The sequence below is a fragment of the Nothobranchius furzeri genome, chromosome 6 (genome assembly GCF_043380555.1).
Source record: "Nothobranchius furzeri strain GRZ-AD chromosome 6, NfurGRZ-RIMD1, whole genome shotgun sequence".
NCBI lineage: Eukaryota > Metazoa > Chordata > Actinopteri > Cyprinodontiformes > Nothobranchiidae > Nothobranchius > Nothobranchius furzeri.
In genome coordinates this window covers 56,894,591-56,912,801 of record NC_091746.1, presented here as the reverse complement: position 1 = coordinate 56,912,801, position 18,211 = coordinate 56,894,591, and the positions used below count along the sequence as shown (strand labels likewise).

At 40.0% G+C, this 18,211-nt stretch overlaps 1 protein-coding gene across 2 annotated transcripts in view; it reads left to right on the top strand.

The window, feature by feature from the left end:
- eng (endoglin) overlaps positions 1-18,211 on the top strand; it is a 60,460-nt gene that overhangs the window by 19,043 nt on the left and 23,206 nt on the right. The window contains exons 3-4 of one of the 2 annotated variants that reach the window (XM_015942803.3): positions 1,411-1,550; positions 15,321-15,437. In XM_015942803.3, the coding sequence (XP_015798289.1) occupies positions 1,411-1,550; positions 15,321-15,437 (257 nt within the window). Of the gene's footprint in view, positions 1-1,407; positions 1,551-15,320; positions 15,438-18,211 lie in introns of both variants that reach the window. The other variant, XM_015942802.3, reaches the window with a different exon arrangement.

Below are 18,211 nucleotides of genomic sequence, written 5' to 3'. Positions count from 1 at the left end.
TTTATATATCGTATTGTGATCAAACTAGTCATTTACACCACTTCTTACATGTGCTGTAAGACAATGTCAAAAGAGATTTGTTTGTGATTACGTAAAAAAGAGGATGGTTTAATAAAGATTAGCTCTCTTTTCAGTGTGTAAGTCATAGATGTTACGGACTATAATGCATCCGAATTTAACGTGTGGCTAAAAAACAGGAATAAAAGTCAGGTTTTGATGCTCTTCATGGTTTCTATCCATTTATTAGTCAATCTGTGTCCATCCTGTGAAATTGCCCTCACTGAAACATTTCCTTTCCTTATTTAAGTAAGATTTTTTTCCCACCCATTTGAAACCAGCAAATATAAATTTTCTGCTTTTTAAAACGTTTTTCTCTGGTCATCTGGGTAAACCGTCTAAATGCATCATACAAGCTAGTAAAGCTGCATGTCGTGAAGCATTTGCCATTCTGTTATGGTTATGGACTTCTACATCAGTGGTTTTAGGGTGATTGGTGTCAGCTCTGAGCTCCAATGAATGATATTTACCTCATCTTGAATGTGCTTCATTAGTTGCAGCGATAACTAAATTCAGTTTTTAGGACTGCAATGCTAATTACAAGCCAGAATCCTTCCTGTCTAGACAGCGACTGTAGAGAGACGAAGTGGGACAGTTATCTGATTTGAGCTAACAAAAAGAAAAGAAAAAAAAAAACCAAACAGCAAAACACACCTGGTCTGTACCTCGACACTATTCCTAAATTGTTTTTACAAGAAGAGAAAGTTTGCAGGTCAATATTTTGTCCCCGGCAACCTTAGAGGGGTTGGATTGCACTCGCGCACTCCATCTAATTTAACACAATAGAACACGCACATATATTGCCCAGGTCAAACAGCAGGCATTTATAACCAACCTCACCCATGACCACACAGCCTCGGTCCGATTAATTCAGCCTCCAGAGACACGGATCCCCAGGTTAAGCAGCAGCCTTATTGCTGAGAGCCGAGTGAGCGGGCTTGATGGATGAGTGCAGCCCGGAGTCCTGACGTGTCTGATAAACGCGGAGCGGCTGATCTGTTTTTAAACAATGTAGTCCTACCCACACATTTAACATCCATACTCAGAAACCAGGGGAAAGCTTTCAGAATGATTAATAACTAATTTTGCCCTTTGCAGACAGGGTATCGGTAATACTGCAAGGTTTATCTAGCTGTTAAATGATGGCTTTCTGACTACAAGTTTTCGCTCACTGCATGTGTCAGCTGTGACAACATTTCTGTAGATTGATTGAAATACTTTAACTTTTTTGCATTTGAGGCATTGGAGAAAATACGGGCATTTTTAAATTTATATTGATGGGGGAAAATAGCTTCATGAAACTCCTGACATTGCTTAACGATTTACATTTGATTATTTATTTATTTTTAGCAGCTTCAAGTCAGACATGTGAACCAAAGGAGGTAAAGGACAGCCAATCGATGTACGTGAGCGAGATCCTAACTGGATGCTGGACCAATTTTGTCAGAGAAGACAAGATGGAGGTCCACATCCTTAACCTGATCTGGAGCAAGGTAAGCATGCCAATGATGTGGGAAAATGAGATGCTAAATGGGCAACGGTGAACAAGTAAACTGTTTGCAGGAAAGGGAGACAATGTAAACATGCTGTTCTAATATTTTGTTGAAAAAAAGTCTTTATGTCTTATCTCAATAAAACTTATGCAAAGCTAAGTCCATTCAGAATTATGAAATATGAGAATGCCATTGTGTGACAGCTGGATGTTAAAGAAATAAAGAAAATGATCTTTTATATAGCGCCTCTCAAGATAAAAATCACGAGGCAGTTCACAAAATCAACAAATTCAAAATACAATATATATATATATATATATCTTAGTGCCGATTGTAGTTTTCTGGCTCTGTAGTTTCTGTATCTGCTTGGGGTCCTGCGCCTGCCAATGGCATCATCACTTTACGGCGATACCACTCGGCCAAAACATAACACATCTCTTATTCTATTCTATCCTTTGGCATATGTTTTGGAAAGCGTTTAGTAGTTTTGTTATTAAATTCATGTTTCTTACTACCTAAATGTTTTTGAATGTGGTTACGAAACTTCCATAAGTCGTACGTCCAGCAAATCATCTAGTGTGATGTCATGGACAGGTGCAGGACTCTGAGCCGGCCAGAAGGAAACATGGTGTCTAATATGGCATCCCCCAAAGATGCTAGACCTGCCCCCTGTGTACTTTAGACCCAGTTATTATGGTGATGTGGTACAAAGCCTCCACAATTTTTCAATAACTGGACATAATTTTATTCATTTTCAACAATGTTTTGATGGATATTTCCAGAGATGAACAGTAAAAAGTACACATTGTCTCTTTAACAGTGGTTTCTGGTTTAAAAAGGGCTGCAGAGTCAAGAGTCAAGAGTCAAGAGAGTCAAGAGTCATTTATTGTCATATTCTCCACATGTGCAGGACATACAGAGAAATGAAATTCAGTTTCAGCACACACAATTCAAAGATCAGACATACGTGGGTAAGACACATAACAAGAATTGGTGACTGCGGTCATTCGCAACATGAGTCGCGCTGTCCCATGTAAAGTTGGTCTAGTTTCTGCTTCAATAATCACTGAAACCTGTTTGAAAGCAATAGCTTAAACAGCTTACAACTCTTTAATGTAAATTATTCATACTTTTTAGTTGTCTGGGCATCTTAGGCTTGCAAAATAAGCTGATTTGGATTTGGTAAATGGCTTGTATTTGATATAACGCCTTCTAGAGTCCTGGAACCCCCCAAGGTGCTTTACAACACAATCAGTCATTCACCCATTCACACACACATTCACATTCTGGTGGTGAGGAGCTACGTTGTAGCCGCAGCTGCCCTGGGGAACACTGACAGAGGCGAGTCTGCCGTACACTGGGGCCACCGGTCCCTCTGACCACCACCAGCAGGCAAGGTGGGTTAAATGTTTTGCCCAAGGACACAACAGCAGCGACAGACTGAGCGAAGCTGGAACCTGCAACCTTCTAATTATGGTGCAAGCACTTAACTCCTGTGCCACCGTCACACATTTCTGTTGAAACAAGTTTTTATTCATCATACTAACATGTGAAAAGAGTTTTTTAGCTCAAAGCTGGCAATAAATAGTCTAAGCATCTCTTTTCAATTTCATTAATTCCAAGCTTAATTCCAAGTGAGAGTGTCACTTTACCCTAAACTTCCCCTACAACTGCCCCTGACACCAACTCTGGCCTTAGTACTGCCAATCATGGCTGCAGCTCTCTAAGAATCCCTGATATCAAGCTACATTTGGTATCTAAGTAGCATTAAAACCACAAATTTAAGCTCCGGGAGATGGTGCAAAGCTGGTGATGTTGCAGATGATAATGTATAAAGCTAATTTCAAGATTTCCCCACAATGGCTATATTTTACATAAAAATACGTGACACTTTTTGATATTTCGCAGATTTGACAGCATTGCATTAAATGAAGGGAAAAAGAGAACAGCTTTTCTCCCCCACACATGAGCAGTACCTTTCTACATGAAATGATGGCTGATTTTTGCTCACTCGGGCTCACTGTCATGTTGCCATGGGTTTGAGGAAATACACTCAGCTGTTTCACAGTGTTTCTTGGTCAAATCTGTGCTTTTCCCTATACGGTGACTCATCATATTAAGACAGATGGACTGCTAATGCTTTGTTTTATCTACAGAGACTCATTTGAATTGAGGACATATTGTTGAGCCATGTGATGTTCTGAGATGCTAAAGTCAACATTAAGATTTGAACACCATCCAAGGGAAAATTTCATACTAATAATGCCCTGATAGGACATTAGTGATTTTTCTCCAGCCTGTCAGTTAAAGAGTGGAGCTAACGTGTGAATTTTTTTAATTTTTAAGTATTCTGTGATCGTGTGCCTAAACCAACATTGATTCTGAAAACCCCAGAACTATTTTCTCACATTAGAAAATCTGAATTTCCAGCTTTATCAGTCAGATAGCAAAGAGATTTACCAGACACCAAAATGACAAGGACTGCTTTGATAGAGATGGTTCTGTGAATGTTGCAGTTTTGTGTTTAAAGGTTTTTATTTTTCAGCTAAAATCACAAACCCTGTAAGCTCCGACAGCATAGTGGGTCTTTTTGATTTTAGACCCCCTCCTTAGGGAGTGACATTGAAAACTTACTGTAGAAAACTTTTAATCTATGAGCGGTTATTACTCAGCTCCACCACATTTTTCACTTCCCGACACTGTCGGTCAGTTTGCATTAGTCATTTCTTTATCAGCATGCTTTCTCAGGTTGTTTTTCTTTCTTCTGGGTTCTCCCTGCAACACTTTCATAGACAACTGTGTTTTTTAATCAATTATTTCTTTTTATTAGTTTTTTTCTCATTTTCCTCTTGAGACGTGAAAGAGATGTGCTCAGTATGTCCCTGGCATTAGAGACGTTACATTTTTTACATTAATAGGCACATCCAAGGACCTTTACCTCAGCTGTTTCTGAGAAACAGAATTCCCCTATGAAATTCTGTTGACTTATTTTCATGAATCACAACAAACGGCTGCTGGATGCGGTATTACAGGCGCTCAAGAACGCACTATAGTTTTTTTCTTTTATTCGCTTTTGCATCTTTCAAAATCATCTCCTCAGATAACGAGTTAGCTGCCACAATCCATGCTGAACTCCTGCATCACGACTTAAGCAGCCTGTTTCCATGAGCTTATCCCAGTCTGGATAGCAGGGGTACCCTCCCCAGCAGAGAGGCCCAAACCATTATCTCCCAAACAACCTCCACCAACTCCACCGGTAGTACTCCAGGTTCCCGCGTTCCCTGGCAGCCTGGAAGTATCATCCCTCGGGGTGTCCTGGATCGACCCCGGGGCCTCGTGCCAGCAGGACATGCCTGAAACATGTCCTCTGGGAGGCGTCCAGGAGGCATTCTGACCTTTAAGAATCTCATCTGGCTGGAGTAACAGCTCTACTCTGACTCTCTCCTGGATGTCCGGGCTCATCCTCCTATCTCTAAGGCTGAGCCCAGCCACCCTGCAAAAGAAACTTTTTTTGGCTGCCTGTATTTGTGATCTTGTTCTCACTACCCAAAGCATAAAAAGCAGCTGAAAACTCACTTGTTCAAGCTGGCTTTTGTATGACCTTCTTCACCACTCTCTATTCTGCTCTCCCCACCGATTCCACCTTCCTCAGGATCCACTGATTTTTCTCTTTCCTATTCACGCTCTCTCTTTTGTATCATTTTTTAATCACAATTGTTATTTTTGCTCATTTTAAAGATATTTTAACCATTTTCTAAATTCTTTTTTATATTTTTACATTTTTTGTTTTTGTGAAGCGCCTCGTGATTTTTATCTTGAGAGGCGCTATAGAAATGATATTTTCTTCTTCTTCTGTCTCATCAACATCGGTGAGGACTGTGATGAAGATTAGGCAATAAATTGAGAGCATTGCTTTCTGGCGTAGCTCCATCTTCACCACAGCAGTCGGGTTTAGCGTAGGGTTGCACGATAGGGAAACCTGCGATGTACGATAACAGTGACGATATCACTCGCAATAAATATACACTTAACCCAGGAACAAAAATCAGAAACAAATGAATACAAATAATGAAATTACTAAAAATTGTAAAATGAGAAAAGCAAATATTGCAATCAAAAGATGTGAGGAAAGGGAAAGAAACGAACAAGGAAAAACAAACAGTGGATCTCGAGTGAAAGCAGAATCAGCAGAAAGAGCTAAACGAAACTAACTCAGGTCACTGACGAAGGTGGTAGTGAAACGTTGAAACATGTCAGCAAAGGTAACGACAAAGCCTCAGAAGAAAATGGAAAAGCTAACTCCGGTGTTTGCTAGCCACCCAATTAAGTGCCATCTGCTTTTAATCTATAAGAACCCACTGGATTGGTCAAATTAGTGTAGGGCTCTATTTGATTGGTCAAAAACTTCATGCTTCTTTTTGACTGACAAAATGAATTATGTCTGGCAAACATCTGAGCTGACCATTCATTGCAGTTTATTCTGTTCTTTGCGATATGCGTATTGCACGTGCTGATGTCACAATGGCGATGCATTTGAAATGTATTGTCCAGCCTTAGTTCAGCATCTGCAGATCCACCTGTCAGTCTCCTGCTTCTTCTTTCCCTCACTTGTGAAGAAGATACTTCAACTCTTCCACTTGAGCTAAGAGATAACCAGCTCAGTCGACCAGGGGGTCCCAGTGCCTCCCTGCTTGACACACAGCTTTAAGGTGTTGGATTGGTGGGTTAAACCATCAAGAGCGCGGCATGTCTGCAGCTCACCGCTCCCCATGGGGATGGGTCAAATGCAGTGGACAATTTTCTATGTGACTTTAACTTGACCTCTCCCCCGATCTGGAGCTGGCAATCCACCCTTTTCTGAGCCTTGAGGTCTAACACTCTTCTGGTGGTCCCGGGGCAGTCGGGCCTTTTCTGTAGCAGGCCCCCAGTTTGTAGAACAGACCAATATTAGGGCTGCTTAGACTCGGAGTAATTTTAAAACTTTGTTGAGGACACAGTGTTATGAGGTGGCTTTTAATTAGGAACAGATGTGGTGTTTTCTGCCTCTTTCATTTTAAATGATTTATGATGACCAATTTTTAGGAATTAGCTCAATTATCAAGGAATGTCTAAAACATTTTATCTCACCTATTTTTAACATTGTTTTTATATTTGAATAATTTCTAATAGAATTATAATCCCCTCATGTTATGAAGCCCTTTGGTCAGCAACAGCAGTTTTAAATGTGCTTTACAAATTAAACTGACCTCGACTTTCTCCGACACAGAGACACATGCTCTGACTAAAAGCGGCATGTGAGTGGCTGAAGTGCTCGTCATTTAGACAAAATAAGAGCGCGCTTCTAAAGTGGTTGCCATTGATTACATGTTTATGTGATCGTTTAGAACCAAAATCCACATTTGAAACAAAAATGTCATTTGTTTCACATCATTGTTGGTTAGCTAGTCCTGACCCTACAAAACACTGAGAAATCTGTTGTGTCTAAAAAGTCAAACCACGAAAAATACAAAAGTTACATGGGAAAAAAAATAAATCTAATTTAAAGACAACATTTGCTTTTAACAGTTGAACTCAGCGTGGGGTTTGAGTTGGTGAGTTCGCATGACGGGTTTGGCTCTGGATCTGGGTGTTGCAATAGTCATAGTGCACAGTTACCATATCATGTTCCTTTGTTGGACTGGGAGTGGACGTTTTATCATTCATCATTCCAGACAGGAAAAAAAAAAAGAAGTGGATGTAGGATGTTTTAACAGAAATCCCTGAGCTGTTCTTAAAAAATAACAACAATAAACTCATAGCACATAAAAACACAAATATCCAGAGGATAGGATAAGCTGTCCAGCCAGGAGGGAAGTTTGCTCTTCCTTCACCTTTCTTTGTCCTTTAAAAGTTTCTTATCATCCTCTTCCTCATCCCTTTATTTTCATACTGATTTACAATCCACCGGGGGCATTGACTCCCATAGCTTGACCACACAGTGAATTATAGCAGGAGCATCAAGGGGTTGCACAGGCCAAGCAGAATTCATCAGGAGAGCCTGCTTGTGCAAGACCCATTGATGTCTCACACACACACACACACACACACACACACACACACACACACACACACACACACACACACACACACACACACACACACACACACACACACACACACACACACACGGGCATGGTTATAGCCAGGGGTCCTGGCAGAAGGCCGAGACAAGACCAATGGAGCCAATTGAACTGAGAAGAGAGAGTCAGAAGAATAACTGGAAACTGCATCAGCAAAGGCCCTTCATAAGAGAGGGAGAGGGAGAGATTCAAGGAAAACAATTGTATCTTGAAAGCGAAGGAACAAATGCAGCAAAAGGTGAGTGATCAGGGTCAGAGTTCAAGTTTGAAGTCTCCAAAGCAGGCGGTGAAACAATGAAGCTCGTCAGAACAAAGTATTTAAGGAAAACACCTCGGAGTAGTCTCTGTAGGAGGTTCAATTAACTCAGCAGGAAATGCCATTCATGCATTTGCTGCATGCAGATGCTACATGACTGAAGTAAAAACCTTGGAGGTATCTTCTGACAGGTGTTTTGTTAGCCTAGTGAACTAGACCAAATTCTTGCTTTGCAAAGTTTGGTCTAGGCATGCTCCATTGGAACCTCCACAGCTCCTACCAGGACTCTGGCTAGCCAATCACAGCTCTCTAGAGGGGTTTCAAACACACAAAGAGCTGTGATTGGTCCATAATGGTGGGCCAATCATAGTGCTATCTGCTTAGTGAACAAATCACAGAGCTTTATCCACTTTGTGGGCCAATCAGGGCACTCTATATGCCTGGTGGGTGGGATGATGCAACAGAGTGAAACAAGAGTATGTCACATTCATTGTCCAGTGGAATGCAGAGATCATTTGAAAGACAACGGTAGAACCCGCCCCACAACCGAGAGCCATCAATGGAGCGTGGCCAGACTAAATAATACATTTATTTAGTCTGGCTTGCCAGGCTAGTGTTTTGTTACTTCAGCTCAAGATTCATGTTGAGTTCTCTTCTGCTGAGAAATCCTTAAATGTGTTTTTTTTTTCTTTTGTAATAAATCTTCAGCATGGGGAAGGGAAAGCAAGACCTGTAGCACTATAATTTCTACATAATGCATGTGGGTGCATGAAAAATCAGCATGCATTATTTTATGGGCTATGGTCTAAGATCTTTTCCAGTACCAGGAAAACATGGTGAAGTAATCCTTCCATATGTACATGTTTCATTTTTCACAAATTTCTTTAATTTATTCTTTATTTTAGTTAAACCTCAGATTAAATAATGCTGGATTGGGTCCACCTAGACAACAATTTAAAAAAATATATTTAAATTAAATACTAGAATTCGTGATAGAAGCCATTCATGCATTCCATACCAAACACGGACATGTGCACAGCTGTTTTTTCTCTGCACCAGTTTAATTCTTTTTCTCTATTTTTCAAAGACCTGCCTGAATAAATGCATGAGATGCAGCCATTATGCAGTGGTCCAGTATGGATAGCTGCTGTGTGTGAGCTTCTGTATATGAAGGTGTGCCCATAACGCTCTGTGTGCAAACATCTCTTTTAAATGCATCCGTTTGGCTTATTGGCAGTTAGTCTTCGGTCTCCTCAGACCTAATTTGCTCTGTATGTGCCTGAAAATCTTAGTACCTCAGGCTCGAGCTCATAATAATCCTCCTAGCTCTTTTCTGGTGGGCTCAAGTAGCAAGCAAATGAAGTTCGTTTTAAAGATTCACAACGTCTCCTTAGCAGGCTCAGTGACTGCACAACAGGCTTGTTCCTTAAATAAACACTCTCCCACTAAGCAAAGTGTCATTTGGTGTTAAAATTGATAACAAAACCGTATTCAGGAGACATGCTGATGTACTATCTTATTTGCTGCAATGCCACTCATCTCATTTCGATTTTATAGAGTATTTTTGACTCTTTCTTTAAGTGCAGACACTACCATCACCAAAGACATATTTTTTAACATAAACTATTTTTCTCTATTTACTAAAAGTTTTCATTAATAATATTTTGTAAAAAAAAAAAAAAAAAAAAAAGAGGAAATGCCATGACAGCACCACTAGGTGGCGAGCGAGCCCTAATCAGTAACATATCAATAGACAGAGTAAGAACATTCTTAGCTTGATATATCTCTTTTGATATTTACAAAAACAATCAAAGATAAATGACAACAACATCAGATTAAGGTGTGACAGATATTTCAAAAAACACATAAAAGCAACCTTGCTTTTGTTTCCACTGCAGAAAATGTCTTAAGTGCATGCACTAAAAGTTGAGTTCCACAAATGAACACCCTTTTTTATGTTTTTCTGACCGAAACCCTTTTTATATATGAACAAAAGGTACAAATACAGAAATGAAAAAAAAAAACTATCAATAAAGAAATTAATTCTGGAGTAGTTTGAACAGAAACAAAGTGTCCCTTTTAGTTCAATAGGAAGCACGCAGGTCTTAAATATTGAGGAATTTTTGGGTTACGTTCACTGAAAAAAGTGTAATGCTTGTTTTTGAAATATGACTTGTCACTCTTGAGTTTCAAATGAACGCAGAACATGGATATTTTCTCCAACCCCCTTTTCCCTCATTAGCTGCAGAAAGAAAATAGATGAGGAAACGGCAGTGTCAGAAAAAGCCACACAGATCTGCGTCACACTGAAAATTAGCATTCGTGGACTCACCCACTTTGACTTGCCACTGGGGAAGGCTGTTATTTTTGTGACCAGGAGAGAGCAGAGCACATCACAGCTACTTAAAGCTAATCATTAACATTAGTGACTCCACAACATGGTGGAACACTTTCAAGTGCATGTTATTTGTAGAGATAAAACATTGTTACACTTTTTACCCTGAATATGATTATGTGGCACACTTGACTTCCATATTTAACGCATCGGCATCTGCCTCTTTTTTACGGCTTTTTTTTTTTTACATTGTCGCTACATCTGTCACGTTTGCGGTGTTTTACCATAGTTTCTTCATCCATCACATCCCAGAGAAGATTAAACCAACATCAAACCCAACGTTTGGAGCTTGGAAACTCCACACACTCTCGTGCAGCACCAGCAGCGTCAATCTTCCCGGCTGGACGAGTGAATGTCTTCATCAGAGTCAATATTCTGCTTCATAATCAGTCAGTCATTACCAGACAAAGTGATCAGTCAACAAAGACCAGACCTGCCGGCAATTATACGTTTGATCTAATATTTGCGCTCTTCATGCTGCGCGCATCTCCTCCTCTTCCCAACTTGGAGCCTCTCGGCGGGAGGCAATTTTCAAACTCTAAAAACTCCCAAACTTTGCTCAGCCTGAAGGTTACACATCTCCACTATCTCCTGATGTAAAGTAGTAACTTCATGAGGGATTATATTTGTAGAGGAGACTTGTTAAAGTCAGCAATCAGGCTTTGGCGCTTATAACTAGCAAGTCCCAACACTGACAACAACGTACTGAAACTAGAACCAACATGCATAAACAGACAGATCTGTCCCGCCTACTTACACTGTTGGTCTTTTTAAAATACGCAGTAATCGTTGATTGCCTTTTTCGCTTCATCCTGCATCCTAGCAGCAACCACTTTGGTGCCTCTGGAGTCGGTGTTTGTTTACGTCATGCTGCATTCAATGTAATTGGAAAAAGGAGCTTCAAGCGCTAAACCTCCGATTTTGTTTTCTTTCTGGCCTTAGTTGGGGGGGATGGATCGGGGTCGATCTGAATCTGGGGGGGGGCAGATCCCCCGCGTCCCCCACCCTGTCTGCGCGCCTGGTCTGCTTTTAGATCATGAATGCACTGCAAGGAGATAGGTTTTGCTTTTGGTTCTACAAACGGGCACTAGGGGGTGCTATAAGCAAGCCAAAGCTACCTAGATCCCTTTTAAAGGATGATTGGGAAACCTACCTTTGCTCAAGGTTTGGGATTTCTTAGAGATAGGCAAGGTAACGACTAGCTAAAACAATAGTCTCCCAAAAGAAATACTGGTTTCTGTAAACAATTAATTAAAAAACCAAATGCCTGTTCAGTTTAGGTTGCAACATTTAGGTGGTTAATCCGGCAGCTTCTGCTGGATTAACCACCTAATACAAAATAAACTGTAACGTAAAGACTTAGATATTAGCATTAACATCATTAGACAACAACAATACATTTTTTGCAACTACCGTAAATCCTCTAATACAGGCCGGTATTCAATTAAAGGCCGGGTCTCCAATTTTGGCCGGTGTCGGAGTCAGCGGAGGTAAATAATGGCCGGTCTCTTATTGTGGCCGGATGGAATGTGGTAACAAGCAAGTACGAGCGTCCCAGCGGCAGGGTTATAGTCCCCAAATCAACCAGCAGGAGGCAGTAGGGGTTCACGCAGACCTTTATTAGGCTTTTTCTTCAAGCTTTGTAACACTTCAGACACAATCCTCTATCACGCTCCTACCACACAGAGTCACGGTGTCAGTTAACCATGCTAATTCAACCCGCTCCACAGAACACACATCACCTTCCCTGTGGCTTACATAACACTCACACAACACGCAAATCAGCACATAGGAACTAACAGAACGATAGGAAACACATATAACACAATACCCAGAATGCACCTGGCTTACAACCTCAGCCAGGTCATTACACTATCAAGTTCAAAGAGAACGTGCTGATTATGCTGCAGAACACTCTGGAGAGCAGCAGTAGGGGGTGTATGAACTACAGTAATCCCTCGTTTATCGCGGTAGATGCGTTCCAGACCTGGCCGCGATAGGTGAAAATCCGCGAAGTAGGGACTCCCAGCATGCCCCTCGCGGGGATTCCCTCCACGTCGCACCTACGTCACAAACCGCGGCTATAAACGGAAGTCGCCTTTACAGCTCAGTCATCGTTTCTTCAGATTCATGATCAGAGTTTCCAACCTACCAATCAATCCAACGAACTATCAGCTCATAGTAAGTTATCTTACTTACTTCTGGAAAGCCCGGCATTTCCGTGTCACTTCGTTGACGCTCGAACGCTCAGGGGTTTCCTAGAGCAGCCGGCGTTTCACCGACGCTCTCACTTCCGCGTCTGTGAAACCACGCTCCCTATTGAATTATCGTATGATCACATTCTCTGTGATCAGCAATGCGCTGTGCCAGACCGTAGGTACTGACACGCGATCGTTCATGTCGGTTCATTTCCTTTAATGTTTTCTATCTTTTATTTGCGCCTGATGTGTATCGCTGCTGTGGAGCGGGGCACATCAACTTGTCCTCCGACGCACAGATCACTGATGCGGCCGGCAAGCAGGGAGCGTTCAGCTGTTTTCGCGGTCGGTAGATCTGCGTCCTGAGCACGGTCACAGTAACAATCAGGTGTCGCCACCTCAAAAACTAATTTAACACGCGATCGTTCATGTCAGTTAATTTCCTTTAATGTTTTCTGTCTTTTATTTGCGTCTGATGCGTTTCGCTGCATGCTGTGGAGCGGGGCGCTGCGGGCATCACCTTGTCCTCCGACGCACTGATCACTGATACGGCTGTCAAACAGCGAGCGCTCCGCTGTTTTTGCGGTCGGTAGATCTTTTAGAACTGCAGTTCAAAGGTAGCTCATAAGGTGAATATATATGAACCCAGGTAGCAGTTTCTCTTTAGGATTGAGAGGAGATGCAGGAAGATAATAAACAGACAGGAAAGAAAAATAGTCAAATAAAAACAAGTTAGTTTTTGTACCTGCTGTTGCAACATACAGACACCATTGAAGGTAATCAGAAGTGAGGAACAGAAAATGAAATAATTATTTTAATGTTTAGAGCAGCAGGAACTCCGAGAGGCTGCAGGCACATCAGTGAGTTTGCGGCTGCTGCGCAGGGGGAGGGGGGAGAGGGCTGAAGCAAGAACTACCGTTGTTAAAAGAGATGTGTTTAACTTAGAAAATGTGGGCACAATTTTAATTGTCAAAAACTCCAGCAAACCATTAGTTCATTTTGCTCAAATAGAAATAGAGGCCTGCCTCTAATACTGGCCCTCCTTCCAATAAAGGCCTGGAGCTTGATGAGCTTGAGTCAAATACAGGCCCGGGCCTGTATTAGAGGATTTACGGTACTTCCACTCTACTTTGACTCAACTTTAGCTAATCTGTTAGCTAAAGTCTGGTCACAGTAAACGTAAACAGCTATCTAGGAATGGTTATGGCTCATGTTTTTCTTTTCAATAGAAACCTACTTTGAAAGATGGGAGCTATTCTTTTAATGGCATTTTTAATGAATTTCTAATTTTTCTCTAAACCAATTATCTCGTATAACAAGGAAGTAAACCTAATTTAAACTAGGAATTATTTGGGGTTAAGTTAGATCTGGATAAAACATCGTTAAATTTCCATCTATTTTTCCATCACCACTCACCAACACATCCTATAAAAGCTGGCTTCACCCCCCACGCACATGTCGAGCATAGTAATTAAGGCTGATTCATGGAGTGACTGTGGTGGCGATTAGCAAATCACAGCACCATTATGTTAAAATGAATAAAGTATAGCTGATGAGACGTCACATTTTGTGTTAATTTATGTTAAAGGGTCAATATTCTGAGGTTTGTTATTATATTAAACTTAAATAAGACAACTGGTTGAGATGACACATATAGAATCATCATTGAAATGAGAAGATTTCTTTATCCCATTGTGTTCATGCAAAAAAATAGCAAATTACAGAAATCACAGCTCACTGCACATGAGGGAAAATAATTACCTTTTTCCCCTTTTGCACCGCTCAGAGGTGTAATAATAGAGCGAGGCTGCATTACCTCATTAATGTCTGAGTCATTACAAAAGCAGACAGGAAAGACAGCTTTTATCCCTCCTAAATGTGTGCCCTTCTCAAATGACTGGCACCGCTTTTTTAGGGGAGAGGCACGCTGTGACATTTTGCTGCTTAAAAAAATATAGCAGGGATTGTCACGTCGCTCCGTGATTTTTAGTGGCAAAGAAAAGAGGAATCAAACTTTTAGCTGAATGAAACTGCAGCCGGGACTATTTTTAAACTTGGTGCTGTAAGCAAAATATCTCCCTTCTGTGTCAACTTGAGGTCTGCTAATGTAATGGCAGGGGTTGAGGTTTGCAAAGCAGGAGAGAAACTTTAGACAAAAAGGTATATTTTTTTTACTCTTGTAGGAGAAACCTATAAAAATGCAAGGTCATTTTTACAGCTCAGTTTAATTTATTGTCTAATATACATGTGCATAATAATTTAGATTAGTACGGAAGAGGATTAGGGCCACTGAAAAGAAAATGAAAAGAAAGAGTATTCTGACTTTTTTCTCAGAATTCTGAACAGAATCTCAAATTTTTTAGATAAAAATCACAATTCTGAGATTAACGTCAGACTTCAGATATTAAAGTCAGAATTTTGAGAAAGATGGCAGAAATCTGAGATAAAAGTCTGAATTCTGAGATAAAAGTCAGACTCCTGAGATTAAAGTCAGATTTCTTAAAGTCAGAATTATGAGAAAAAAGTCAGACTCCTGAGATTAAAGTCAGATTTCTTAAAGTCAGAATTATGAGAAAAAAGTCAGAATTCTCTTTTCTTTTCTTTTTCGTCTTTTGCGTGGCCCTAATCCTCTTCTGTAGATTTTGAATCCTAAAAAGAATAATTAAAAGAATAATAATTTTAATTTTTTTTATATTATCATCCAAAACATTTTCCATTTTAGATGTCTTTTTTCTATTGTCTACCTTTAAGGTTTTTCTGTATTCAGTCTTTGTCTTTTCCCTCTCTCTCTTCCTCTTTCAGGATCCAAACCTGTTCTCTCTGGATTTCAACTACTCCAAGCCGATGATTTTTATCGTCTCATCTTCAGAAAAGTCATACGGTCACCAGCAGAGCTCCAGCGAGGATGTAAACCTTTATGTGAGTATAGTGTCTGTGTTTCTTCATCTGAGAGTTAATGCACCATCATGCCAAAGCTTAAACACTACATAAAATCATTAGTAGCTTATTTTATTCTGTAATTTCACATAATTTAGCTAAAAATTTCAAACTATTATGATCACAAGATCGATTAAGCCATTTATTTGGTCATTCCCATAATAATATGGGCATGGGCACTCCAGTAGACTCAGTTAAATGTTGGTAATGTGTAATTTATAGACGTTTCCTCTCCAGAGTTACTGTCTAGCAGCTGTGTTGCAGAGTCAAACTGATGCAGCTGTGCAGCTGCACACGCCTGTGTAAAGAGACAAAGAGCAGTGTTGATTTTCTCTGCATATTCCCCAGTGGCTGCTCTGTAAGAGGCAGGTTTTGTTTTAATGTTTATTTTTTTATTTTTTTACCGTCCACACTATAAAAATAGTAAGAGCCACTTCAGGGTGGCCAGTAACAAGAGTAGCTGATGGTGCTGGCTGTAAAATTAATGTTCCAATGAAACAGGACATTCTGACATTTATACAGTGTTCGCAGATTATTTATATGAACTGGGTCCTGGAAGGGAGTTTTGACTTTTAATCATCAGATTTTTAAACTACAGAGTGAAAAATGCTTAAGTGGTGGATTCTAGAAAAAGGAAGCAGTTAATGGTAATAATTATGGAGAGGTTTTCTGAATGGAATTGCTTCTTTAATGTAGTTTTGCCAAATAACTCTTTAGAAATATGGAGTTTTCTCTAGAAGGATGCATTTCTCTTTAAAATGACTAAAACAAGCATTTTTTGCAGTTTTGGGGTCACTGCAAGTTTATTTTCATATGCTAAATGAAATAAATAGACTATTAATTAGATAATGAAAGTGAGCATATACCTTTTAGGTTAAGTAGTTCTGTGGTCGATAAAAACATGCTCATGATGTTTTTACACCAAACCCCTCTGACATAAGTTTTATTCTAGATATTTTCAGTACCTTCCAGAATGAGCCATTTCAGGGCTTTGCCACTTTAAGAAAACAAGCTGTTGCTGGCCACACCCACTCGTCCCTTGATAAGCTTCTATCTGACAAGAAGTTTAGACATCCAGGAGGAGCTCTGAGTTGAGCCACTGCTCCTCCAGCCTGGAGAAGGCAGAGCTGATTTTATCCTGTTTCTTTATTGTGACATCACAGTCGGGCACTTTCTGAAACATATTGTTTTAGGTTAATTCCTGTAACTTAACACTGAAAGAAAATGGATAGGAGATTTGTATTCATTCCCAGAGTCTTTATAGAGGTATTAGAGATCCACATGGCAGCATAAAAAGATGCAAAACTGCTTAGTATGTCCCCTTTATGCCACGTTTTGAATGAATCTACATTCATCAAACAAATTCTTCTAACGACTCATTCAAAGAAGCGACACTCAAGTTTTTCTGCAGCTACTCATTCTTTAGAACCTTTGGGTCAGTATGTAAAGTTTCTGATTAAAATGTAACAATTTTTCTAACTGAATAATTATTCTGGAAGGTATTGAAACTGTCAAGAGCAGGGCTGCTAAGATGTGAGACTGATTTTGTGCAAATAACATGTTTTGTATTGACCATCAACCTATTGTAACTTGATTTAAAACATAATATGTCCCCTTTAAAATGCTACAGTTAAAGTAGCTGTTCAGAACTTTTCCACAATTTATAGTTGATAGAATCTACTGATTAAACACAAATGATTGCAAACTAAAGATGAAAGATATTAATGAAACATGAAGACTATGTTTGAAGATGACATTTAGACACTCTAAATTTCCAATGAATCCAATCAAACCAATTTTAAAACAATTATATTAGTCAAACTGAAGTAAAGGAAACACTTGGTTTAATATGATCATTTCAAATCTTTGTAAATTAGTTCAGATTTGACAGCTGCATCCCAAACGCTCTCCTGTTATTTTGTCTTCATCTACTCTTCGTTCTTGTGTGTAAATGATGTGCCTGAAACTGTTAACCACTTTTGTTAATAATTCACATATATAGTTAACAAGCTGAAACATTAAAAAATGAGCCCAGAATGCAAAATTGCGGCCAACCAATCGTCGTGATGACATCTTTGCAGTCATGCAGTCAATTACTGATATGCTGACAGCGGCGTGGAATCACATCCTGGATCATATCCTGTCGGGAGCCTGGACGACATCGCCTGCAACTGCAGGATGTTTTTGTGGGATGAGCTGTTATCACTGGGGGATAATAGTGCTTTGCTGCAGATTGTGGTGGAAGAGAATCAACATCTGTTCAGCTTCAAAGAAAGTACGTCACTAGCTTGACAGCTTGGCTCAGTGTCACCAGCTCCTCTTGGCCTCCCAAGGCTGACCTGAATACAGACGGTCATCTAAAAAAATGTTTTTTATTCATGAAGTCTTGCAGGTGTTCAGACTTTTCTGGTTGTCACAGAAAGTTCTTGAAAATTCACATTGTAAAATAAATTTTTTTTTAGCCAGATTACTTTTGGGTCACAGTAACAGTATTCTCCATGACATTTGTACGCTATCGCTGCAGGACCTGCCGAGGATAACAGTCAACTATGTACACGAGATGATCTAGGCCACATCTAAGATGCCACAATCAAATTAAAACAATGGGTTTAAATTGTATGTGTGCCTACATTCATAACTGTAAAGGTAAGTTAATGAGCTTCTGCCTCGGGCTGTGTAAGCTAGCTTTTTACTAGCACACTAGGAAGTGATGCTTAGCAGAGAGTTAGCATTTGAGAAACAAAAGATTCATGATA